This window comes from Limanda limanda, chromosome 6 (genome assembly GCF_963576545.1).
Source record: "Limanda limanda chromosome 6, fLimLim1.1, whole genome shotgun sequence".
NCBI classification, from domain to species: domain Eukaryota; kingdom Metazoa; phylum Chordata; class Actinopteri; order Pleuronectiformes; family Pleuronectidae; genus Limanda; species Limanda limanda.
The window spans coordinates 10,555,990-10,583,118 of record NC_083641.1 but is presented as its reverse complement, the minus strand read 5'-3'; the positions used below and the strand labels follow the sequence as shown (position 1 = coordinate 10,583,118).

General features: G+C 40.4%; 2 protein-coding genes across 2 annotated transcripts; both read left to right on the top strand.

Annotated features, from left to right (window-relative positions):
• Window positions 1-5,279: 5,279 nt before the first annotated feature.
• On the top strand, window positions 5,280-14,938 carry usf1 (upstream transcription factor 1). Its single transcript, XM_061072929.1, has 11 exons — window positions 5,280-5,325; window positions 6,530-6,591; window positions 6,713-6,762; window positions 8,355-8,467; window positions 9,436-9,549; window positions 10,092-10,245; window positions 11,002-11,089; window positions 11,229-11,287; window positions 11,379-11,473; window positions 12,586-12,714; window positions 13,928-14,938. Exons 2-11 carry the CDS (start codon window positions 6,584-6,586, stop codon window positions 14,015-14,017), a joined length of 900 nt encoding a protein of 299 aa, XP_060928912.1. The 5' UTR covers window positions 5,280-5,325; window positions 6,530-6,583; the 3' UTR covers window positions 14,018-14,938.
• Window positions 14,939-16,134: 1,196 nt separating this feature from the next.
• gkup (glucuronokinase with putative uridyl pyrophosphorylase) lies at window positions 16,135-26,864 on the top strand. The gene is made up of 23 exons (XM_061073136.1): window positions 16,135-16,278; window positions 17,571-17,677; window positions 17,772-17,816; window positions 17,927-18,080; window positions 18,176-18,247; window positions 18,547-18,635; window positions 18,722-18,878; window positions 19,297-19,374; window positions 20,412-20,503; window positions 20,645-20,750; window positions 20,849-20,928; window positions 21,007-21,075; window positions 22,165-22,225; window positions 22,339-22,355; window positions 22,846-22,903; window positions 23,118-23,210; window positions 23,293-23,353; window positions 23,440-23,553; window positions 24,923-24,980; window positions 25,397-25,465; window positions 25,540-25,603; window positions 25,708-25,779; window positions 26,229-26,864. The coding sequence occupies exons 1-23, from the start codon at window positions 16,222-16,224 to the stop codon at window positions 26,322-26,324; spliced, it is 1,869 nt and encodes a 622-aa protein (XP_060929119.1). The 5' UTR covers window positions 16,135-16,221; the 3' UTR covers window positions 26,325-26,864.
• The last annotated feature ends 265 nt before the right edge of the window (window positions 26,865-27,129 follow it).

Genomic DNA, 27,129 nt, shown 5'->3' with positions numbered 1-27,129 from the left:
TGTGAAGATTTAAATCATATCCAAGATTTTATGTTATTTTACAATGCAAGAATAAATGATAGAAATTTAATCTGCATGTCCACAAAATTAACAAGATGAATCAATTCTGTGCTCATTTGCCAATGATATAATTCACTGGATGGATTTTAGGCAAGATTTTGACACTGAGGTTTTTGATTTTGCAAGGGATGCAAAATTACGAGGTAAAAATATTTTTTTAAGATTTACTTCTAAATATAATGTAAACCTATCAGGGTGATTTAGTTCATATTAAGACAAATTTGCTGGAAATCTTAATATCACATTTCTTATCATATATGTTGACGACATCCAAATGCAATTCAGATAGAGTTTCTCTTAATATGGATCAGTCCTGTAGGAATAGAAGAGTTGTATTATTTAAAAGGAAAGGAGACTTGTATCTAACACGTTCATAGGACAGAATTTGTCCATGTTCATCAAAAATAGATAAAATAATACTGCTACAGTTTCATTATGAACCCATTATTTTTAAACTTCTCATAATAACATACGCCTGCCACTCTAACTGTGTCATCCTCCATTGCTGCCTTGTAGTTGTGCACATTGCTCTTTGCAGCACTATTTGCCACATGCTCACTCACACTATTGTTCATAACGTTTTTATCGTCCCCAGAGACAGTCAGATACGTAGGTCAGGCCCGACCTCACAGTTAGTTAAAAGAATTCCTCCAAGTGGCATCGTTGCAGTTCTCTCTCAACAGAACTTGTTTCGTGAAACCAAAGAGAAAATAAAACGGTTGGATGATTAAATATCTGCATTATCATGAAGACAACGGTGTATCCAGACACATCTAGGTCACTCATATGCTTATGTATATATACCCTCCTTCCTGCTATAAGGCTTGCGCTGGTTTAGCTCAGTGGTTACTTCATCTACTTTCTTTCTAAGAATAATGATTACCAGTCCCTCACGGGATCGAAACCACGGGCGCTGTCCAGTGTTTTCTTTCTCTCTGCCCTCACCTGCTCTCTCTCCTTCACTTCACTCCTCCATCCACTCTACACTTTGTTCTTACACTGAACTAATATGTCGCCTTTTCGCCATTAAAACGTTGAACACTTATTTCCGCAGTGAAACCTGAGTGAAACCTGTCAAACGGAGCTCTGACAGATCAAAGTGTCATGGTGACTATGGTGCTGTTGTTTTTATTCTATTCCCCCCGAGTGTTGATTAAATCTTATCGTTTCCCGTAAATGTTCAAGAGAATATTGCGGTGAATTTGTTAAATTCGTGTTGTTTCGAGTCTCATCACACACCTCAGAACACAGCTCAACACTGATCCCTCCTGGCTCACTCTGTAAATGTCCCTGGGTCAAGTTAACTATGTTGTAATCACTGCTGTGTCAACTGTGTCAAAATAAAACCATAAGTAAAACAGAGAACTTATCTTATGATATGCCTGACTTAACTTCCTGTGGCTCATGCTCAGAGGATCTGAGCACAAGGATGCTTTTGTTCGTGAGAGACAGGTTATACATTAATACATTTACTTATTTTAGTGTAAAACAGTGAGTTACATTCATTATATTAAAAGTGTGAAGATTTAAATCATATCCAAGATTTTATGTTATTTTACAATGCAAGAATAAATGATAGAAATTTAATCTGCATGTCCACAAAATTAACAAGATGAATCGATTCTGTGCTCATTTGCCAATGATATAATTCACTGGATGGATTTTAGGCAAGATTTTGACACTGAGGTTTTTGATTTTGCAAGGGATGCAAAATTACGAGGTAAAAATATTTTTTTAAGATTTACTTCTAAATATAATGTAAACCTATCAGGGTGATTTAGTTCATATTAAGACAAATTTGCTGGAAATCTTAATATCACATTTCTTATCATATATGTTGACGACATCCAAATGCAATTCAGATAGAGTTTCTCTTAATATGGATCAGTCCTGTAGGAATAGAAGAGTTGTATTATTTAAAAGGAAAGGAGACTTGTATCTAACACGTTCATAGGACAGAATTTGTCCATGTTCATCAAAAATAGATAAAATAATACTGCTACAGTTTCATTATGAACCCATTATTTTTAAACTTCTCATAATAACATACGCCTGCCACTCTAACTGTGTCATCCTCCATTGCTGCCTTGTAGTTGTGCACATTGCTCTTTGCAGCACTATTTGCCACATGCTCACTCACACTATTGTTCATAACGTTTTTATCGTCCCCAGAGACAGTCAGATACGTAGGTCAGGCCCGACCTCACAGTTAGTTAAAAGAATTCCTCCAAGTGGCATCGTTGCAGTTCTCTCTCAACAGAACTTGTTTCGTGAAACCAAAGAGAAAATAAAACGGTTGGATGATTAAATATCTGCATTATCATGAAGACAACGGTGTATCCAGACACATCTACGTCACTCATATGCTCATGTATATATACCCTCCTTCCTGCTATCAGGCTTGCGCTGGTTTAGCTCAGTGGTTACTTCATCTACTTTCTTTCTAAGAATAATGATTACCAGTCCCTCACGGGATCGAAACCACGGGCGCTGTCCAGTGTTTTCTTTCTCTCTGCCCTCACCTGCTCTCTCTCCTTCACTTCACTCCTCCATCCACTCTACACTTTGTTCTTACACTGAACTAATATGTCGCCTTTTCGCCATTAAAACGTTGAACACTTATTTCCGCAGTGAAACCTGAGTGAAACCTGTCAAACGGAGCTCTGACAGATCAAAGTGTCATGGTGACTATGGTGCTGTTGTTTTTATTCTATTCCCCCCGAGTGTTGATTAAATCTTATCGTTTCCCGTAAATGTTCAAGAGAATATTGCGGTGAATTTGTTAAATTCGTGTTGTTTCGAGTCTCATCACACACCTCAGAACACAGCTCAACACTGATCCCTCCTGGCTCACTCTGTAAATGTCCCTGGGTCAAGTTAACTATGTTGTAATCACTGCTGTGTCAACTGTGTCAAAATAAAACCATAAGTAAAACAGAGAACTTATCTTATGATATGCCTGACTTAACTTCCTGTGGCTCATGCTCAGAGGATCTGAGCAGAAGGATGCTTTTGTTCGTGAGAGACAGGTTATACATTAATACATTTACTTATTTTAGTGTAAAACAGTGAGTTACATTCATTATATTAAAAGTGTGAAGATTTAAATCATATCCAAGATTTTATGTTATTTTACAATGCAAGAATAAATGATAGAAATTTAATCTGCATGTCCACAAAATTAACAAGATGAATCAATTCTGTGCTCATTTGCCAATGATATAATTCACTGGATGGATTTTAGGCAAGATTTTGACACTGAGGTTTTTGATTTTGCAAGGGATGCAAAATTACGAGGTAAAAATATTTTTTTAAGATTTACTTCTAAATATAATGTAAACCTATCAGGGTGATTTAGTTCATATTAAGACAAATTTGCTGGAAATCTTAATATCACATTTCTTATCATATATGTTGACGACATCCAAATGCAATTCAGATAGAGTTTCTCTTAATATGGATCAGTCCTGTAGGAATAGAAGAGTTGTATTATTTAAAAGGAAAGGAGACTTGTATCTAACACGTTCATAGGACAGAATTTGTCCATGTTCATCAAAAATAGATAAAATAATACTGCTACAGTTTCATTATGAACCCATTATTTTTAAACTTCTCATAATAACATACGCCTGCCACTCTAACTGTGTCATCCTCCATTGCTGCCTTGTAGTTGTGCACATTGCTCTTTGCAGCACTATTTGCCACATGCTCACTCACACTATTGTTCATAACGTTTTTATCGTCCCCAGAGACAGTCAGATACGTAGGTCAGGCCCGACCTCATAGTTAGTTATGAGACTACCTTCATGTGGCATGCAATGCAGTTATCTCTCACCAGAACTTGTTTCGTGAAAACTTTCGTCAACACAAAATGTAAATTGGGCCATGTTCCACCCCGACATAAAATGTCATGTAAATGAGATTAGTGGTTTTGACCTCATCATTTGTGAAGTTCTGTGTGTAAGATTTAGGTGGAAGGGTTGAAACTGAATATAAAATAATCCTGGTGATGTTTTCACTGATGTGTAATCATCTAAATTGTTCGAACAGTGTTTTCTCTACCCCTAAAAGGCCCCTAATATCAACGTCAGGAGATGGTCCTCTCTATGGAGGCAGACATGTTTTTGACAGTGGCCAAACTGGACACACTAAACACCTTTTCAGGTTTTTGGAAAACTGAAGGTTACCACAGGTTCTCTTTCATGTTTGAATGGGGAGGGTGAGGTGAGGGGTATTCAAATGCAATGTAAAACCTCACCACTAGATGTCACTTAATTCTACAAACTAATTAAATAGCAACCAAACATTTCAAAAACGAATCTTCTTAGCGGAGGAAATAAAGTCATTAAATGTTTTGTGACCTGGCAAAGAGGAAATAACAGGGGTGGATGATTAAATATCCGTTTTATCATAAAGACAACGGTGTATACAGACACATCTACGTCACTCATATACACCTCTATAAATACTCTACTTCCCGCTGAGATAGATGCGCTGGTTTAGCTCAGTGGTTACTTCAACAATAACGATACCTTTCCTGAATGCTGCAAGGCGCACGGGATCGAAACCACGGGCGCTGTCCAGTGTTTTCTTTCTCTCTGCTCTCACCTGCTCTCTCTCCTTCACTTCACTCCTCCATCCACTCTACACTTTGTTCTTACACTGAACTAATATGTCGCCTTTTCGCCATTAAAACGTTGAACACTTATTTCCGCAGTGAAACCTGTCAAACGGAGCTCTGACAGATCAAAGTGTCGTGGTGACTATGATGCTGTTGTTTTTATTCTATTCGCCTGAACGTTGATTATATCTTATAGTTTCCCGAAAATGTTCAAGAGAATATTGCCGAGAATTTGTTTAAATCATGTTGTCTCGAGCCTGATCACACACCTCAACACTGATCCCTCCTGGCTCAGTCTGTAAACTTACCTGCGTCAAGTTAACTATGTTGTAACCACTGCTGTGTCAAAATAAAACCATAAATAAAATAGCGAACTTATCTTAAGGGGTTTTCCTGCCGATAAGTCAATACAAGAAGTTTAACTTGCACAATAATATTTCAGGATAATCTCTGTTCAAAGTTTACAGCACTGCCGACCTCATTATAATATCTTCAAATGCACGTGTGAGGGTTTTGTATGTATTTTGTGCATGTCTCAATTTGAAAACTGGATATGCGTGACTTGACTTCCTGTGACGCATGCGCAGAGCCTACAGCTCTTTGTCAGGTCTGTTGACAAATATCGGGGGAGGGACCACTGCGGCGTAAGTAGATCTTTGTTCACTCTGGAATAAACTGAACTGAAATGAGCTTTGTGTGGAAACTGTGGCTCAGTCATTATAGTTCCACAGCGTGTGTAGCGGCTGGTTCCACCGAGCTAACATGAGGAGGAGGTGATTTTAGGAAACATCTGTAAAAACCGCTGGGGCCGAGTGGTACTGTAGCAGAGGCAGGATCTGTGTCGAGCTAGCCACAGTGAAGCATTGCGTTTCCGGTGAACGCACCAAAATACACCTAAACGTCACAGTATGAAAGTAGAAAGACCAACCTCGTAAAACAGTATTTTTTTCAACACTTTAGTCTCTATTGCTTTAAATGATGATATATTTTATATCTACAGCTCCTATCATACATAAAATGCAGCTCAAAGTGCTTCACAATAAAATCAAAGACATGAAATAAGATAGATCCATAGGAACACGTTAGCAATGAAACAACAACTCAGGGTGAAGGCATTAAACTAGGACAAGTTATTTAATAAAGACAATGTGTTGAAAAGGATACCATTTATTAAAAGCAAGATCATAAAAATAGTTCTTGAGTTGTTTTTTTAAAACTATCAACAGATATATATATATATATATATGCAAAACAAACACACAAAAAGACATAAACTAAAACAAAGCAAAATGCATCTGAAGAGAGGATTTAAGTGTTATTTTAATTCAGGATCTTTTATTTCATCCAATACCGTGGACCATATCACATATATTTCCAGTATAGGAAATATATGTGATGAAAAGAATACTTATTTTTTAAAAGTGTTGAAGGTTGTATTTAGGTTGAATTACATTCAAAACTGTAAAAGCTTGAATATAAATCCTCTGTACAGTTTTTTTCCTCTTACCTTTTTAGTATGTTTAGTTTATTTTGAATATATGCACGAAAGCAATAAAGACTAGGAACAGAAGATTTTCAAGTAAACAATGACAATCACCACGCACGGTACAGTCTGCTTAATCGAGGCTTTTATTGTGAAAGCACAGACGCGCAGTTTCCGCTCTCAGCCTCGGTAACCTTCTTCCTGATTGCTTCTTTTATTGTGGCTCAGCCTCAGCTAGCTGCTGCTAGCGCCTGAGGTTCAAACCTTTGCCGCTAAACACTGTTCCGCTGTTCCACTGTTCCGCTGTTCCGCTGTGCCGCCTAGAGCCCGCTTCCCCCTGTGAAACGCATGAACTTGTTTTGCAGTGTGCGGCTGTGGGAGCGGGTGAAGGCGCTCTCCTCGTTCAACACTGGGCAGAAATGAAGAGGTGAGCGAACACCGCGCCATTGTGATCAACACCAAACACAAACATGTCGCCAGGAGCGTTACTGTTGTTAACTGTGCTGCTGGATGTTTGTGTGTGTGTGTGTGTGTGTGTGTGTGTGCAGCCAACAGAAGAGCCCCGAGCCTGATGGGAGTGTGACCATCAGCGAGGAAGGTGAGAGAAAAGCCAAATAGATGTCTGCCAGTGTTACTGTGTTTAACATGTGTTTAAAGTTCATAGTAAATGTCACATGTGTTTGTGCTTTCACAAGACAAACAGCCCAGGGTCAGGACCTGTGTGCAGACAAGTTGTGTGACTGGTGTTAGCATCACAACTCATCCCTCACTAATCACTTCTTCATCTTTGTTTTTTTACTCTCAGTCACATATAAACTGTAGGGTGTCTTTGCTTCTTAAGCTGATTTTAACCCTGGTGTTACTTTTGAAATATTCACGTGTCACTCATGTTGATTTGATAGGGGTTATTTACGTATTAATTTATAATATGTTGTAAGAGGCCCTTAGGTTTTTAGAAAGCCACAGACCTCGTTCAGACCTGGGTTTACCATCCGTGCTGAGTGATTCCATCACAAGTGGTCAGCTCTCAGTTCACATGTGAACGCACCCAAACACGTCCTCCGTGTGTCTCTAGATGAGATCAGTCGGACCACTTCTCAGGCGGTCTGGGACCAAAACCACCACCACAATATCAGCTCTGATTCCCCCATGATCACTGATACTTTCCCTCAGCTGCTTTCAGACATGCACGGCAATCCGGAGAATCTCCCGACATTCTCCCGATGGGCTGAAAGTTAGAAGGGAAGTGTTTGAGTGACAGTGCTCTGGACTTTCTCCAGCCAGCCCCCTTGTAAAAACTTCAGAAGACAATGTCTGCATGAGCCGATGTGAGTGCACAGCAGGAGATCCTCTGCAGGATTCACCACGAGCGAGTGGGTGTGGTGATGCATCCAGCCCCTCCTGACTTGACTCACTCTCAATCTCTCTCTCATGCTTGAAGCGACACACACACACACACCAACATACCAGATGTGAACAGAAGAACTTAACGCTGACCGCTGGTGATTGGATCTCTCAGAACAGGAGTGCTAGGTCTGAACAGGGCCTCAGAAGTGTCTGAGTTCCACACAGTGAAACCCCTCTGACTCACTGTAGCTGCTCTCAGGCATGCGCCTCCTCCGCAGTTCCTCTGTATTTTCTGCGGGGGAGGAGCATGGGTGAATGGAGGTGTCCTAGTGAGACACCCCTTCCGTTTCTCTCCGTCTGGCCTCTTAGTATAATGTCTGTAGAAATGGAAGAGAAGTCCATATGTGAACCAGCAGGGGGGGGGGGATCTCCCGCTGGATTCAGCACGAGTCGAGTGGTTTGGTTGATGACGCCGCTAAGACACCACAGACACAAAAATACCGTCACTTCCTGTCTCTGTCTGCTGCACTGGGCTTCTCTACCTGTGTGTGCAGACTAGAACCTCCTGCTGCGTGGCGCATGTGTGAAGCTAATTCTCTAGATCTTACCCGCAGGTCATGTCTGCAAACGGCTTATGACTGCCTGGATGTAAACATTGACACCGTGGCAACATGCTTTGTCTGAGCTCACTGTGTGCTACCTCAGACCTTGTTAAAGCACACACATGGTTGTGTGAGGATTACTGCCACACTGTTGTTAGTGTGACCGGTACCCTCTTTCCCAAGACTGGTTTTTGACAGTTGAAAAGCTGACTTCAGTCTGTGTGGCTTTGTGCTCCTGCAGGGTCTGTGGCCACCGCAGAGGATCCAGCTGCTATCGCCACCATTCAGTCTGCCGCCACGTTCTCTGACCAGCCCATCAAGTATCTCTTCAAGACAGAAGGAGCAGGCGGGCAGGTAGGATGGCTGTTCAAAAAAGTGTTTAAAAAAAGTCCCCATTTCAATCAACCTGTGTGAGATTCTATTTCAAACCTGTTAAGTATTTTATTGCCGCCCAGAGGCCTTCGAGCTGACATATTCATGATACCCCATTTCACACATGATCTCCGTAAAATGTCCGGGGAAATTGGGTGCACTTCAGGTACCACAAGCTGTTTTCCGAGTGTTCATGTGAGGGGTGGAGCAGCAGACAGGGGCATGGTGTAACATATTCATTCTGCTGCAGAGATCTTATGTTTTAGTTTAACGGACATTGACACTAGCGTCGTATCCCCAAAAGCTCTCATGACATCTTCTACATCTTCTGCACCGCTTTTTCATCCTGAGATATCCGCTTTCTTTTTATATTTTTCCATCTGTTGCTTGTTAGAAGCGTCATCAACACACCCACTCGCTCTCGATGAATCCTCCAGACGATCCCCTGCTTTCTTCTCACATTTGCTAATTCGGACATTCTCTGGAGTTTTTACAAAGGTGCTGGCTGGAGAAACTCCTGAGAAAGTCCGAAGCCTCTCGCTCATTCGCGTTGTCACAAACAGATCCTTCAGAGAATGTCCAGAGATTCTCCAAAGTTCAGTGCACATCCGAAAGCAGCTACAAAGCTGTTTTGGTCAATCAGCTTCTCAGAAAACTAGAGCGCATGAAGACGTTTTCATTTGGGAGCAGGAAGTAACACTTGAGTCAATAGATTGTTTTGTAAGTGGCTCAGACTGACTTGAGTTTGTACTACATTCATATCATTTCAGATCCACAGATTTCTTGTCTTCACATTTCTTGATAATCCTGGTATCAGTTCTCGTGACCCACGTTACTTAACGGACCACTAAAAGTAGATATATTCTGTATTTGTACGCTCTACAGTGGTTTGTGTGTTACCTCCATTGGAATAAGATATTTACAACTCAGTATAACGTATTGTGTTGCAGGTGACCTACAGAGTGATCCAGGTGTCCGATGGCCAGCTGGAGGCCCAGACAGACGGAGCTGCAGCGGTCAGCCTCGTCACTGGTTTCCCTGCAACCAGCCAGGGTGTCACACAGGTGAGGAAGTCCCAACCTTTTTTTCTCTTGACCAAAATACAGACCCCTTTCAGACCTGGTCAAAAGATCTCTCCTGGATCGGTCTGGGACACATCTAGCCACATAATTTTCGCCGTGTGAACACAAATGCCTCCCAGGCCCCATATGAAGGACCGCCTCCTAACCCTAGCCCGTTTACAGTTAACAATAAATCCTATAACATATTTTTATGATTCTCAGTGCCCATGTATTAACGTATTGTTTATATCTGCCGCCACAATATCAGCAGTGATCACCAAATAACAGAGCCCAACCAATTTATCACTTTGCTGATATTAACAGCCCCTCAGAGTCATATTAGTGAGAATCGAAGTTGGCCAAAAATAATCCCAAGAGGAATCGCTGCACTTGATCTCCATCATTCCATCTCCATCACTCCATCTCCATCACTCCCTAGTTGCTGGGATTCATCCAACAATTTACAAACCAATGATACATTTTGGTTCAGTTTCTCCAGTGGTATGACTGATTTTCTGTAAGCGTTAACGTCTCTTTGACTCCAGGCTGTGTTCTCCCAGTCGGAGGCGTTGGAGGGAGACGGCGGTGCTGAGACGCAGTACACGTACTACCCCGCCACCATCGCAGACGCCACAACTGGCACCATGGTGACCACGGTACAGGCCTCTGACACACTGCTGGGCCAGACCACACCCACAGGTAATCACTCCACATACACAGTGTATATCCAGGCACTTATAGCGTGTTTACACTGAAGCTAATACATTTACATTTCAACACTATTTTCACTTTACACTGGATATGTAAAATCTAAAAAATAAATCATGATCATTGACTTCAAATAGCTAATAATAAAAGTAAAACATTTTTAAACCAACCCGAAGTAACAGAAATAACTTTCTTTTTAAAGGGAAAGTTCACCGTAAAATTAATATCAACTCTCATTATCTGTTCCACAAACGTTTCCCACAGTCTCAGGGGTAAACAGTGTTGCAGCCAAATTGTTTCTGCTCTTCAGCTGAATAAAACAACAGAAAAAAACAACATATATTCCGTACTGCTAGTGTGGTGTCATCCAAGAATTTGCAAGCCCCGACATTCATATTTGACTCAAAACAGCGTCATTTACACCATGTTTTAAGCCTTTAAGTCCATGACCAGATGTAGAGGAAGTAGCGATGCGAACACACATGCCCTGGGGACCCACCCTGTGAGACCGTGAACGCGCTCTGAGGAGGATATCAGAGACATTATGGCTTAAAACACGGTGTAAATTAACATGAATGTCAGGGCTGGTTTTTTGGGGTCCCATTTACGTCATAGTGCTGAGTGGATAAGGAGCGAATTTTCATTTTTCGGTGAACTATCCCTTTCTGGCTTTATGTTGCATGAATTTGTAAAGATTTTAAAATGATACTTATTCTCTGCAGCTGACATCAATGTTTGGTTTGACAGGGCAGGTGTATGTGATGATGTCACCCCAGGAAGTTTTGACTGGATCCAATCAAAGGACAATCGCGCCTCGTACTCAGCCATACATAGCGTAATTACATAATAATTTAACAGAAGTACAGCCATGTCACAGTTCACTGAAATTAGTTGTCAGTTTTGGATGAATGTATAAAAGCTTTCATCTAACAATTTAGGCCAATTGAATGTCTTTGTTCTAATTTGTTTTCTAGGAAACAAGAAGCCCCTCGAGGTTCCAGAGATGACAAACGGCGAGCACAGCATAACGAAGGTTAGTGCTTACAATCTGATGCTGTCTAAAGGACAAGATATTATTTTATATAATATAATATGAGTCCTAAATTCAAATGTTTTACCAACAGTTGAGCGCCGGCGGCGAGACAAAATCAACAACTGGATTGTGCAGCTGTCGAAGACAATACCAGACTGTAATGTGGACTATACCAAGACAGGACAGGTGAGTCAGCGGACTAATGCATCAGGCTGTCAAACAGGAACCAGGAACTAACTTAATTTCTCGTTAAATCTTTAACACCCCAAAAAGTCCCTGCTCAGGGGAAGTACGTAAAGGAGGATTCTGGTATTTTTCAACATGGGCCCTGTTATTAAATGTCAATGTGTTAATGAATGGAACTTACACTTGTGGAATTGGTCCAGTAGATTTCCAACGCTGGCAGCCGTGACACGACGGCAAGTGTCAGTCTAAGAATTGATTAAATAGTTTTTTTTTCTCACCATGAAAAGGTTCAAATAGTATTTTTTTGGTAAAATTACACATTCACGTCTCACTCTCAATGGTGCAGCAGCTCGTTGTCCCTCTCTCCTAGTTCACGCCTCAAATTGAAGGAGCTCTTTGTTCACATACTTCGGATCAAACAAGAAGTCAAATGCTTCGTGGACATTGTCCTCATCAGAAAAGGATTCAGTCATAAAAGTTTAGTAAAACCTATCTCTCGCTCTTTTTCTATCACTCACATCTCAACCTCTGATTCTTGCAACGACCCTTAAAGTTGACTTGAGAGTGCCACTTCTCATGGAGCAACACGTGTGGTATACTGCCAGATTCTTAATATTAATAAAACCCTTGAAGTGAACATTTCATATCAGTACGGAAGTACAGGAACTTTTTAGGTGGGACTTGTAGCGCTGAAGATGCCTTCTTAGTCAAATACCGTGTTTTATTTCAGCCGATCAGATCTCAAACCTCTTAAAGTCCTTATTTTATACTAGCATTCCAGGTGTGCTATGGATATTACGGCTCGTCTCTTTCCAGCTCTAATTCGATAATCTGATCTGTTGTGGTGGTGTATGGTCTTCTGCATTACTGTGGATTCGAGGGGATCAGCTTGTAGTTGTAATTTGTTAATCTAAGGATCCTGGTACTTTTGGTCAACTCATGGCTTAAGTATGCATGAGGACGAACCCAGTGAGAATGCTGTGTCATCCTGTTCATGAGCAGTCAGTGCACGGAGGTAAAAACGTCATCCTCCAGATGAAGGAGAAACATTGTTACACTAGAGAGGTTTGCAAAGAAACTAAGAGCAATTGTTGTGTTTTGTTTTGTTTCAGAGTAAAGGAGGAATCTTATCTAAAGCCTGTGATTACATCAAGGAACTCCGACAAAGCAACATGAAGATGGGGGAAGACATCGGCACTCTTGATCGTCTCAGGATGGACAACCAGCTACTCAGACAGGAGGTACATTAGCATGTGTTCTGGGGTTCATTCAGAATTAGAAGAACTTCATTGATCCACAGGGTGAAATTGGAATTTGTTACACATTCTCCAGCCAAGAATATAAAAATATACAGAGATTAGCAAAAAGATAAATTACCAAAATATAGGTAAGAGTATAAATACAAAATATGTGCATCGTTATGGATGTTCACCCAGGAAACACAGAGTCTCGAACCAAGTTATCAAGAGATCAGTGACACTGACAGACGGCAGAGGTGGACATGTCAGTCAGATTAATAAAATGACAGTTGCAGTCATTGGTTTTCATTATTCACCAATAAAGGAATCTTAATCTTAATTCATTCATTTGCTTCTCGATAAATTGATTAATTAGCTAAATGTTGCAGCTGTAATTTTATTGATTTCTTGGAGCAGAGCTTTGTTTATTGTTGGAGCAGCTGTTTCGAAGACACAGCTGCTTGTGGTTTTTAGATGATAAACTTTATTTCAATAGGCGGCATGGTGAAGCACTGGTTATCACAGCATGAAGTTTCTTGGTTCCAATTCCTGTTCTTAGAGTACTCTGGCTTCCTCCCACAGGCCAAAGGCATGCTTATTGGGGTTAGGTTAAATGGAGACTTATATACCTCTTTGACACCAAACTTAGCGGGAATACGCAGGTTTTTCAAGTCCCTAAAAAGGCGATTCACATCTTTCCGATCGCTGTTGCACGTTGTTCCCAAAATATTAAAAACAAATAGAGCACAAACTTTCATGGAGCTTTACAAGCCAATGCCCAGAGGTTCAATCACATCATAACGTTGTGGATGGGAAGGTGCAGTGTCAAAATAAAGAGGCTATAATTAACTTTAGATGTGAATGGTCTGGGATTGGCTCCAGCTCCCCCCTGTACCAAAGGATAAGAGGTATTGATAATGGTTGAACATATTTTTTGACAAACTTAGATTCAAAAGTAATATTTTAACATACATACATGTCAGTTCACTGCTTTATCAGACAGCCCAGTGCAAGATATGAAAGCCAGGAAATGACGTATAAAACAAGTAGCTGATGACTTCATCTTAACAAAAGAATAATTATCGGTCCAATATTTTAATGTAAACTCTGTTCATACAGTTAAATGTGACGTAGTCCTGATAGATAGAAAGTCACTAGTCAGCTGAAGTCTCTGTATGACTACATGGTTAATGTTTTATGTGTGTCTGTTGCTCAGGTGGACGACTGGAAGTCCAAGAATCAGATCCTGAGGAACCTGCTCCGACAGCACGGTGTTGTGGGATCGTCCAGCACAGACCCCCAGTGAGAAGCCTGATGCCAATGGGTATTTGAGGAGAACCACATATGGGCCAAAAGAGTACTTGAAACACTTTGAGATACTTAATTTGTGATTGTACGTGCATGTAATAGGGGAATAAAGCTGAATATTGTCATTAATATTCATATCCAGCATCTTTGCTAAACAACAACCTTAAATATGATCTTTTTGAAGCTTTTTACAAAATTGACAGGATGTGTCTGAAAAGGGCAGGGGGGGGGGGGTGGTCTACATTAACTTCAGTCTGAGGAGTCAAATCAGTTTAGCAAAGTCCTCATTGAATGCCTTCCTCTACGAACATTATGATTGTTCATTAACCTGCAGTTCAGTAAGCTCTACAACACGACAAGCTTCTCATGCCAATTTCTTTAACCTAGTCCCTGCAGCATGTGCTTCTCTGTATCAAATGCACTCATCTTAATGTTGCTGAAAACATTGTATTCATGCTTTGACTTGTTTTCACATTTTATCAATATCACTGACCAGTTGATACCAAGTTTTTCATGCATTCATAGTTGAGCTTTTTTTTTTAGCTTTGTATTTTTGTATGTTGTTTCATGAAACCTCACTGGGGACAAAAATTACATTGCAACAATGTAACTAAGTAAATAAAGAGGGGTTGTAAGCAGTTAGCGATTTGTTAATTTTTTTGCCAGGGAGGATGGTCCCTGGATTAATGGTGTAGGCGTTTGCTGCAGTGCACCAAATATGAATATGTACTCCACTTTTACATCGCATACTCACAGCAAGACATTTATCAAACTGTATGTTGAAGTATGTTGATGTGGCATTTGCTACAGCTCGCCGAGGTGCACGTATATACATGTACGCCTACTCAAGACAGATGTCTTTGCCCCATTCTTCATCAACATTTATTACAAAAAATTCAATAAAGAATAAAAAATTGAACTGAGCTGCAAGTGCTTTTTTAATGTGCCTGTTGTTTCCAGTCATGTCTAGTTTGTAGGACGAATTTGATTCACAATAAAACCCAAAGGTCAAAGCTGTCAGATGGTCTGACATTGAGTTTCTATCCCCTTCAGGGTAGGACTGGGTGATATGGGCAAAACATGTATGAAGACAAAAATGATCATATCATTCATTTCGATAATTATCACAAAACATTTCACATTATTTCTATCTACTTTTTGTGAGCAGAGAATGACAAACATATATTATATACAGGAAACATTTTACAGACCTGCAGTAGATCAATGTTGTGTTATACCGCCTCACTGTGCTTCCACAATGTATAAGCAACACATCCATCTATATAATTAACCTTTGTCGTATTTCTATTGAAGAAATTTATATTTCGATAATTATTGGTATTGTTTTATTGCCCATGCCAACTTTAGAAGCTGAGAAATAAAAGTTTTATTGCACATGAAGTTTTATAATTTTTTAATATGTTCAGTAAATTATAACAACTACAAAAATCTTCAAAATTATTGTGACTACAGGACCTGTGCTCAATATGCAGGTTCAAACTTAAATGTAAATAGACCACAAGCACCGATCCATGCTCTTTACTAACAACACGGGACCACAACCACACTGAGACATTTACAAGATGATTGAATCCCAACAGAAACACGTCATTTGCCTATACTAATATGATATAAATAATTGGAAAATATATTATTATTTTCTCTCATGTTTGGAATATCAAAATACACATTGGCCACAAGTCCTGTAGCTTCAGTGATAATAAAAGCAATGTGTTTATTTTAACAAGGAAGATGGAGAACATCTTCCTTCGGCCTACTGAGGGCAGTAAAAGCTTTAAGGATTATTTTAACTGCCAATGCAGTGAGGGTCTCTCCTGGTGCTGCTGATCATCTGACGGTGACTGATGGTCAGTGTGTCAGTGTGGGAGAGAGAAAGAGAAGAGTATAGTCCTGTCCTCCTGTTTTTGTTGATGCCTTTCGCTGTCAACATTAAAGTTAAACTAATTTTATAAAAGATTAACGTTGGTAAGTTAAAGGATGTTGTTGTAGGCCTATTGTCTCTTTTTAATTGCATCTGACTGATGTCTGGATCTTGAATATAAAACAACTTCTGTTTTATTGTGAAGGTTGTTTTCCCGGAAGTGCGTCTCTTCACTGACGCTGGGAGAATCCAGCTCTCAGACATTCCGCCACCTCCCAGCTCAGTGTTTACAGTCTCACAGACACAGTGAGGCTGAAGTGATGATCTGTATTCTGCTGGTGGCCGGTCACGGCACCGTCCTGGAGACACAGATCAAGGTGAGTCGCCTGGAGGTTGTAGCAGAGGGAGGAGGGGGGACCGGGGGGGGGGGGGGGGGGCAAAGTCCGCGGTAATTGTGCTCAGTGTTCGCCGAAGTTCCGTTAAGAATCTGCCACTTTACCTCAGAGCCGCTGGTCGGGGTGATTCTTGTTTTTACCTGGAGCATCAGTGGAGTCGTGAAGATGCACCGGCCCTGTGTGGATAATTTTCTTAAAACTACTGTTACTTATATACTTGGACCTGGTGCTCTTCACTGCCCCCTAGCGACACAACAACAATGTAGGGATTCGAAGGAGAGTTTATATCAGAGAAGATGAACGAGGTTATAATCTATACAGAGTTATTAAAGGCAAGTCAAGTTTATTGGTAGCCTACAACACATTTAAAAAACAAGGCAATTCAAAGTGCTTTACATGAGATATATAAAAAGCATCGTAGGCAACTTATAACAGTACAACAGAAGAAGCATTTAATGACTAAAGGAAGGAATAAGAAATAAAAGAGTGTGAGAAATGAGTGATTGTTGATCATTGATTTAAAAGAACTAAGAGTTGTGCCATATGTGGAGCATAGCTTCTCCATGTTTAGTGTTGACTCTTGGGACAGAGAGCAAACCGGTTCCAGGCGACCTGAGGGGTCTGGATGGTTCAGAACATAGCAGGAGATCAGAAATATGTTTTGGCCCTGAACCATTCAGTGTTTATTATCCAACATCAGGATTTTTAAGTAAATTATTTTACAGAGCCAGTGTAAAGATCTCAGAACTGGAGAGATATGATCCACTGAATGAAGAAATAACCCCTATGCATTTTAGTAAGTGCCGGACTTTACTAAGAAGAAAGACATCTTAAAGAAGCTAGTTTCTGTCACTGAATTTGGCTCAAAGTTCAGATAAGAAATGATAAGATAAGATGGTCTTGGATTAGTCCCACTATGATAATTTGCATGTCACAGCAACGAAGAATTCAGTGGAAAAACACTATTAAGGTTACTAATAAGTAAAGATACTATATAAACAAAGAAGTATTAGAAAATAGGAAATATTATATACAAAATCAACAGAATACAGTGTAGCAGTGTGGCACATATATGAATTGAAATTGCCTGCATAGAAAATGGTTATTGCACAGTTAAATTAGTTTAAAGCCTGAGTGAGGTATGTGGTGTATTGTGATCACAGCTGATTATACAGTCTTACAGCCGCATATGTTGCATGCACTGACGTCATGTGGTTGGTATGGTAACAAGCTGTTTTCCTCAAGCCGTCCTCACTCTTCCCTTCTCCTCCCAGAACGATGACACAGGCCTGTACAGCCACCTGGCCGGGGTACCGAAGGCCCTGCTTCCTGGCATCGGAGGGAAAAAAATTCTCGACTTTTGGTGGGAAAACGTCAACATGTACGTCACGGTGAAACTTCTGAGGACCTCCTCTGTCCCACGTCTCTGTTATCCCTGCACCGCACAGTCGCTAACATCTCTGATATCTCTACAGGCGGCAGCTGTTCACAGAGGTGTACCTGGTCACTAACGCAGACAAGTGAGCACATAAACCTTCCGGCGAAACCCCACTTATGATCATTTCACCATTGCTTTTGTTGTTAAAGCTGCGTGAAATTGTGTTCTGCTCTGTCATGTTCCACTGACCAGGTACAAGTACTATGAGCGCTGGGCCACAGCTAATGACTTCCCAGTGGAGAATGTGGTAAACGATGGCAGCACGACGCTGGAAGACCGCCTGGGGGCCGTGGCTGACCTGGAGCTGGCCATACGCAGTCGCAAGCTGCAGGACGACATCATGGTGGTACGATACAAATCTGTGTTTTATGTTTGAGAATGCTCTGCTCGGTTACATGTCCCATCTGTCCTACAATGAGGATCCCCTTCCTGTGTAAGCAGATTGCTGGAGACATGCTTTGTGCGGACCAGAACTTTGACATTGCTCAGGTTATCCGCTTCTTCAGGTCAAAGGTGAGATGTGCTTCAACACATACACACAGCTATCAAGTTCATCACATACACACAGGTATTGTCGTGGATATGAAACCATGCAGTCTAATATGCGCACATGATATGTGTCAATAAATAACTAGAAACAGGTGAGATATATACTTCATGTAAGAATAAAGAAGAATTTAGTCCAGTCCTGGTCAAACACAATCGGAAACTATCCCAGATGACAGACACACACATAAATCATAGCTGAAGCTAAATTCTTCAGTGACTTGCAGTAGCCATGTTTTGTGTGTGTGTGTGTGTGTGTGCTGAAGCCTGGAGAGCTGATCATTTACTACGAGTTGGAGGAAAGTGAGAAGAGCAGCTCCAGGGGCACCGTGGAGGTTTGCCCTGACACCCACAGGTGAGAAACGTGGTGCAACCGCTTCTGCCAGGTCGGCTACCATGTTGTAGATTAGATTTTTAATCTATTGTATTTTGATGAATCAGAATAGCTCGCTTCTTGGAGAAGCCCCAGGATGGTCTGACATCATCGCGACTGGCCAGCGTGGTGTTTTACTGCATCCAGAGAGACACGCTGTCCTACCTGTCGGACTTCCTCAGCCTGCAGCCTCAAGCCACGGACAGGAACTTCGGCCGATACTGGGTTCGTAAGTGGCAGTAAAGCACCACCCCATGTTTTTAGGGAGATTGAAGATTGAATTAAATTCATACAATTCAAAAGATTCTCCAGCGTGTCACATTTCCCCCCAAAATTCCCAAACTCTCTTACATAACTAAACTACTGAGGCAACATTTGCTTTAAAACTTCTTCAGATATTTATGAGACGGCTTCCTGTGTCGATTCTCATCGCTGCCCTGATATGATTTTTTTTTAATCTTTGTGTGATTGATAAAATATGTTTGTGGTAATCGATTTATTGTTTATTGTAATTTTCTCTATGATGATAAACTCTAAAGATCAAATTATACTCAGTCCTGCTTTACTGAACCTGGATGACATCAGAGGGTTATCATGAACTGATGAGTTAATAACCAGTTGTTCATTGCTCGTCTGTCTTCAGGAGTGGCTCATCAATGAGAAGCAGCTGGATGTGTTTGGGATGAAGCTGCCTACTGGCTTCCAGCTTATCGGACAAGTGGTCTGTATTCTTTCTTCTAGTTTTTTTTTCATATTATCACACTGTGTTAATTCATAGATTATAAAATGAGACAAGTGGAGCACCTTTGAGATTGTTTCAAGATTTTAGATCCAGGAGTAAAATTCGCGCAGGCACCGGTTCTCCCAGCTGCTTATTTCGTTATTTCTTACTATTACGTTTTCTCGTAATAGTACTCACATTACCCCACTACGCTGTCATAATATTCCTTTGGAGTCAAACATGGTTGTAAACTGCAGCAGGACTGGTTGATGGATGATATACATTATTCTTCTCTTTGCATGCTCCCTGCTTTATGAAACTTTTGGGATGTTTTACATGGGGTTGCTTAACAAATGCACAACCTTTGAAAATGCTGAGTAGTTTTTTTTTATTTGCATGACCTCAGTACTAGATGGCTTATGTTCTCGGATTATCTGACCGTCCCATTCTCGTCAACGTGACATTTCAGTTGCGCCTTGAGGATTACAGATTTACACCTTACAGATTTACCCAAAAAATATTTTCACTTAACTTGTAGAGCAAATCATGTTGCAGTCTGCTGAAGCTTCACTCAAGTAGCTGACACATTGCATTTTAGAGTATGAAAGATGCCATTACCCAGAAATCCTGTTAGGTGACACCAGCAACAAAGTGACACTTACTCCTTAATGTCTTCAAAACGTTTAATGTCAGAGCTTAAGCATTTATATGGAGAGTCTTTTTCCATTTAAACCAACGAACATAGTGTTTTTAATAGATTTATTCCCTAATCTCCCTGAAATCTTGTAAAGCAGCTTCAGTAAATGTGTAGCTACTGTCTGGTGGGTGGGTATAATGAGCATGTTCTCAAACAGTAAATCTGTAAGGCCCATGGGCTGATCCAAAGCCTCTCTACAGGGGATGGGACACTGTTCTCTATTACAGCCGATGAATAAGCGTGTACAGTATAAAAACCTAATGCACAGCAGACTTTAGTTATTCTTTTTTCATTTACTAAATACATTCTGTCTGACAACATGTTGCTCCTGACCTCTCAGGGCCTGTCAGACTACACCAAGTGGCTCACTCACTACTCATCCAAGCAGCAGGACAATGCTCCTAAACCAATCACATGCAGGTCATATGCCAGGTAAAAAACCACAGACATAAATAACTCACACTGTTGCTTTGAAGTAAGTTTTTAGTCTCTGTCTTCTTTCCAATTCACAACAGAAGCATTTTAATGTTGAAATGTGACCTGACGGATCCAAATGTATATGATCTCTCACAGGGTTGGATTGATGGGGAATCCCTCAGACGGTTTCAATGGGAAAACCATTGCCATGTCCATCTCTAACTTCTGGGCCGAGGTCACTCTGGTGGAGAGCCAGACTTTGGTAATACATGTGAACGTCTATGCACCTACATGGATAAAAGAGCTTCATCTGGGATATATTGTTTAAATATCATGTGCCTTTCTGTGATTTCTTTAAAGGTTTTGGTTCCTCATCCTCTCAATGATCCTACAGATTTTGGAAGCCTGCAAGATCTGTTCTGTATCAGCAGGAAGGAAGGGTGAGAACACGGCATCTGTGATGAGCTGAAGTGCGTCGCTCACGTTCAGGCTCCTAAATGTTTGTCATTCAACTGCAGATACCTGGGAGGTCTGCGGCTGCTGCAGGCCACCTGTAAGAAGTTCTACCAGTTCTGCTCCAAACAAGGGTGAGATCAGTGACTGAGATAAAATGAAACTTAGATATTCATTTATTTGTTAATATATTCATTTATTTATCACAGTTATCACTCACAAAAATGAGAAGAGATGACAAATGTTTTTAATAAAAGAGAACGACCTTTCTTTAGCGCTCTGTGGAATCAAATGGCATTTTGGACAGATTATGTTGAAACTGATTGAATCTGGGTGTTAGTGTTTCCGCTCCACCTCCAATGGTACAGTGCTGAAACCATACATATATTGACGTCATGACAGCTCCCCAAAGTGAAGCGTCTTGATTGCCACCTGGTGGCTGGCTGTAGTACAGGTCATAAACCCTGCCATGTTAGTAATGTATGTGACATGAGGCGAACTACAAAGTCAAAGAAAGTACATTTCAATATTGTTTATCTCATTTTAGATAGTTCTTATCCTACAGATGATTATTAAAGTGCATTTTTAGAAAAAATGTGTTTTTGGTCTCTTGAATGTGATCCCAACACTGCCTGAGGGAATATCATCAACCTTTGATCAGTTGTCACTTGGACTCAAAGATAAAGTGATTATGTTTCAGTTGTACTGCCAGGGCATCTTTTCCAGTTGAAGTGAATTACTTAACAAGCAGTTGTAAAAGGAAAATTCAGATCATTTATTTAAGTTAAAGCGATAGAAGTTAAAGTAATATATAGCATGTTTCATAAAAGCTACAAAGTTCTTAAAATTACAGGATAGTGTAATACAGACAGTCAAGATAACAACAACAGAAATAAAACATAGAACATGGGACCTGATCCATAAATGAGTAAAACAGTTAAAATAAAAGTGATTAAAAAAAAGAAGGATGGAAACAGTATAACTTTTTTTTAAAAACTTTTGTTTCCAGTATTTATGCCAAGCTTTGCTAACTGGTTGCAGGCTGTGGTGTCTTATTTAATCTACAGGCATGAGTGTGGAATCAATCTTCTCATCCAATCCTCAGGGAGTTTCTCATTGTTTCCCGTAATGGGATACTATTGCAAGTCTCACAATGACACTAAAGCACTGTCTCTGTCACTACTGATAATCATTTAATGTCTGCTGTTTATTATTTACTGCAGCATTGCTCTGACAAAGCAGAACTTCACCCTGAAGTACGACACCAACATCCCTCGGCAGGTGGTAAGAATTCACTCACATGCTTAAGAAAGCATCACAGTTCACATGCATACAGTTTATTATGTGTAGACATGTTTAAACCCTCCACTGATTAGAATGTTTGTGTCTGTTTTAAGGGCCTTGCTGGAAGCAGGTAAATAGTTCTGTTTCTTACCTCTGTGCCCCAATATTTTTATTCATTGTTTGTGAATTAAAAGTGCTTGACTTTCAATCTTTCCAATGTATCGAAAAGATCAACAAACATAGATTCATGTGCACAGAACATACATGGATTTAGATACATGTGTGTCTGTGATGAGCCTCTTAGAGTTGGTGGGTGCTGGGTTTCAATTCATCCAATTTCATTTGTATAGCGCCAAATCACAGAGACCATGATTGGTTGTGTACCATCATATATAAGGTATGTCAGACTCGTTGTTAAGAGTGATATTTATAGATGTTCACTCACACAGGTAATCATAGGTAATCATAGTAAAGCATTGCAACCATCCGTATGATACATAAGAAAAAGAGAAAACAGTAAATCATGAAACAGAAAACTATTCCAACATCGTAATTTGAATGTATTATGGAAAACCTTTCAGTTAATAATTGTCTTGTGTATAATCTTTTCTTTGGGGCAGTGCCATTGTCTCAGCGACCCTGAAGTGTCTAATGAAATTCTACAAAATCACAGACGATGTAAGGATGTAACTTATTCACCACATATGATGTTGTTTCTCTGCAATGATGATAATGTCATCAGTTAGCCACATTCTTTAGTTAGTAGGGGACTAATGCACAGGGGCAATTCATCAACCAAACAGTTGTCAACTGGGGCCAATGCCCCCCTAGCCCTGCCCTTGGATCCGCCCCTGCCCTAACTGTTACTTTACATTTATGTTCTACACTCCAGGATCTCCCCAAACCAGTCCGAGCTAACTTCATCCTCAACGTGGAGACGGATGAACTGTTCATTACTGCTGGTTTGCAGGATAGAGTTGTTCAGGTCAGTCATGGAAGTCATGCACATTAACCTTGTCTTATTACACCTTCAGTAACAGGAGGTGATTGTCCCTCTGTCTTTGCAGGTCTATGAAGGATTAGTCTATATGGATTTCAGCAAGAAGCTCATGGAGGAGCAGGGCTATGGTAATAATGTCACTTATGTTAAATACAAAGTCATTGATACAAATTTGTTTTCAGTTTTTTTAAGGCCGAATGTTTTTCGTTCTCAGGGAATTATGTTGCTATGGACATGAGTAGCCTTCCACTGTTCTGGCTGGCGTACCTGAGTGACCCCAGTGACTCCGGACGCATCCACAGCAACATCCGACAGCGCTGGCTCAGCGGTACCACTTCTTATTAAACATTACACTGCCTATTTTTGAAAGGAGCTGATGAAGTTAGGTCATATCTTTGATGGACAAGTTGGCCTGTTGGGTCGCCACTTAGATTCAGAGTTATTTATATATACATATTGAAAACTGATGATGGATTGCCATGGAATTTGATGTAGACATTCATGGTACCCAGATGATGGCTCCATTTCTGGGTTCATCTGAAATGTCTTCACAACAATTTGACCAATTGCATTAAAATACTTAATTTCACCAGGATAATCTGCCCAGTATCAATGCTGCTTTTACCAGGTTTCATATATAATGGCCTCCACAGGATGAACTGCAATAAATGGAGCAATACTTGTGAGCTAGTTCAGGCAGCCAACTCCAGCTGCGCTGCTCCAAACATGTGACATATATCATGTGACATACCTCAATTTCCACAATCATCTGTAATACACACCCACATGATTATGTGGTCTTTTTAAGCAGAGAAAATGTTCCATCGCTCCCTTAGCTTGCCCCGCTGCTGCGTCAGTATTGCTGCCAGTTGCTTCAGCCCCTCCACCACCCCAGCATCCACCTGTAGGCTCACTCCCATCATATCTATGTAATCATATCTGGGGAAGTGATTAAGTCGGAGCCCAGCGGCCACTAACACTTACCTGTTCTACTGTTGTAATAAACATTTGAAAGTGAGTTTTCTGAATGAACCCTGGTTGTCCATTGGATTTTCCTCTAGCACCATCATGGTCAAATATCATTTTGAGTTTGACCAACAGTCAAGTTAAGTTATGTCAATGTTAATTTTATGGTACAGCTGGGTTGAATAAAAAATCATATTAAATGCAGGATAACTAAACTGTAGATAGATTGTAAGCATATGTGAAGAATTATGGAGATATGAGAAAGTCAAGAACCTTTCTGATGCTGCCAAACAAATGGGACCTAAGACACTTGACCTCTTCTCCGGCATGGAGAGGACAATACTAACATTATTAGTCCACATACCCAACTAATGTCACCGTCCTCAATCTCAGCTGTATATTGTGCTTAGAGCTAATTACCAAATGTGAGCATGCTAACAGGCTAAACTGAGAAGGTGAATGCGGTCAAAGGAAATACCTGCTGTTAACATTTTGATTGTGCTAGTATGTTAATATTGGCATTTAGCTCAATGCACACAGTTGAAGCTAAGTTCAGCCACACAGAGCCGCTTAAGGTGGTTATGCTTCGTTCAATTTCAGTTCAGTGCCTTTTTTAATTAAGGTCACAAAGTATTTTTCACAGAGCAGAGAAGCTGCCGTTGTGGAGAGCAACAAAGTTCAGTTTTCTGTCACATTGATTCAGTCTTTTGTGTTTCTCTGTCTTTCCACAGGCGAGCCTCTGGTTGTTGAAGCCATGACAAATTTTGCAGAGCTGACTGATCAAGCGAGGTTGGTTTGTAAGATGTGGACTGTTGATCAAGAATTCATAATCTGAATTGAGTGTAGAGGTTTTCACAGAGGGGGAAAGTGCTTTAGTGTTTTGGTGCATAAAATAAATGAGGCCTTGGAGTAATACAAATATATGAAATGTACAAACTGTCAAATATGTTATTTAAAGGGATTAATTGTGCAAGTTCACAATATGCTGTAAAGAATATATGCAATGTGCAAGATAACATTTATGCAGCAAATTTGTGCAGAGCCTTATTCTGCAAGTGGCTTTGGGTTTTCTGAATTGTTGTGTAATCTGTTTCTGCATCGTGAGCTCCAGATACAAACTGCTGCTCTGCCGACAGAACTGCAGTTTTTCAGATGTTCATTCGCTGTGAAACTGTGTTATCTCATTGAAAATGTTTTCCATCAAGGACGGCCCTGCAGCACAGAGACTGGAGCCGTCTGGCCCAACTGATGGACCAGAACTTTGAGCTCAGGAGGTAAACTGCGTTTCGGAATGGAGGCATTTATATAAAGGTCAGACTCACAGCTAAAGTAACAACATATACCACAGGTCTGTCTACACCGAAGACTGTCTGGGTCCTGGGAATCTCAAGATGGTTCAGCTGGCGAGGCAGGTAGGTGCCCCGCCGGCTAAGAGCAGAGCACATCTTATGCCTGCGTGTGCTTCCAGGAGTTTTTTTTTTTTTTTTCTGTTTGTGTATTCATATGGTTTTTGCAGTTTGGCTCAGCAGTGAAGTTACCAGGCAGTGGGGGAGCTGTGGTGGGTCTCTGTCTGGACCAGGCCAGACTGGTAAGACTAAATTTGCATTGTGTGGAGGTTGTGACCCAGCAGTTAACAGCAGATCTGTGTGTGTGTGTAATCAGAGCAGAAAAAATCCACTCTTCTGTGATGATCAAAGACCAACTCATTCTGACTCCTTGTTATCTTGAGGGGATTTCCAATGTGGGTTTAGTGACCACACAATGGAATATATTTCTTTCTTGTTTAGATAATGTACTTGACGCTTTGGTTACGTTTCTTTTATTTTCCATCCCCAAGACCTCACCTTCAAAAATATGTTCTCTTTTCATTAAAATGATCAGAACGATCTTTGTTTTTTAAACTTTAATACATTTTACTGTATCTCTCTTTAAATTATGTGGAAGTGGTGTGTATTATATCTGTATGTGTTGTATTTGTGCCATCGGTGGCCCACGGTGCTGTGTGAAGCTGAAGCACGCCTGTGTTTGGCCCACTAGGTGGAGATGAGGCAAGCTTTCCAGGAGGCCGGCTGTGTCTTTTGTGTCATCGCACCTTACAACCCATCTGCCAGCGCTGCCGGTGGTCAGTGCTAACCATGGATCCATGCTGGCCACTGCCAGGCTCCTCGAAGCCAACTCATGGCCATTGGATGGTTATGGGCACAATGTGGTCCTCAGTGTGCCCGACAGAGTCCCAATGTCATTTCATAAGAATTGTGGTAAAGATCATGATTGGTTGCATGATTTTATCTGGAATACAATTAATCAAAACAATCAGACTGACAATCAGTATGACCAATCTTTGGGGACAGTTTGTGTTAAAATGAATAACTGATCAGATTTAAGAGATTGGTGGGTTTATTCAAACATCAGATATTACAAAGCCATATCTCTAGAAAATCTGTCAATCTGCGGGTTTGCAAATTATTATCAGATGAATTATTATTATGTGAAGTGAGTTTACTTGCTTGTGTCGACTGTATTGTCAACAACTGTGTGAAAATATTGCAATTATTTAGAAATGTAAAAAAAATTCTATGCGTGAAACAATTGTAAAGCCTCAAAACCGTTAATTTATCATTATTGTATAATGATGTAATCTGTGTACACAAATTAAAATCACATTTAATAGCCGATAGTGTTTTGTCATGAATATAAATAATCATGTGCAACATTACTATCCATGTGCAACGTGGATAATATTACAGATTGTTCATCATATTATGTTCCCTATCATGTGTAATACACATATTACCTACTCCTATTATCATTACTACTTACTGCCACTTTAGTATTAGTTTACTGTCTCAAGTAAGTCACTTATTTACTTTGTTTCCATGTCCATTGTTATTTCTACTAGGTTTTGGGCCACAATTTACTTTTTTATTTGTTGTCACCT

Coding starts and splice junctions, on each gene's coding strand:
- usf1 (XM_061072929.1), top strand. Junction 11,288..11,378: donor GCGAGCACAGCATAACGAAG/GTTAGTGCTTAC, acceptor TTTTACCAACAG/TTGAGCGCCGGCGGCGAGAC. Junction 11,474..12,585: donor ACTATACCAAGACAGGACAG/GTGAGTCAGCGG, acceptor GTTTTGTTTCAG/AGTAAAGGAGGAATCTTATC.
- gkup (XM_061073136.1), top strand. CDS start 16,222: ATGATCTGTATTCTGCTGGTGGCCGGTCACGGCACCGTCCTGGAGACA. Junction 17,817..17,926: donor CTGGTCACTAACGCAGACAA/GTGAGCACATAA, acceptor TCCACTGACCAG/GTACAAGTACTATGAGCGCT. Junction 18,248..18,546: donor TCCGCTTCTTCAGGTCAAAG/GTGAGATGTGCT, acceptor TGTGTGCTGAAG/CCTGGAGAGCTGATCATTTA.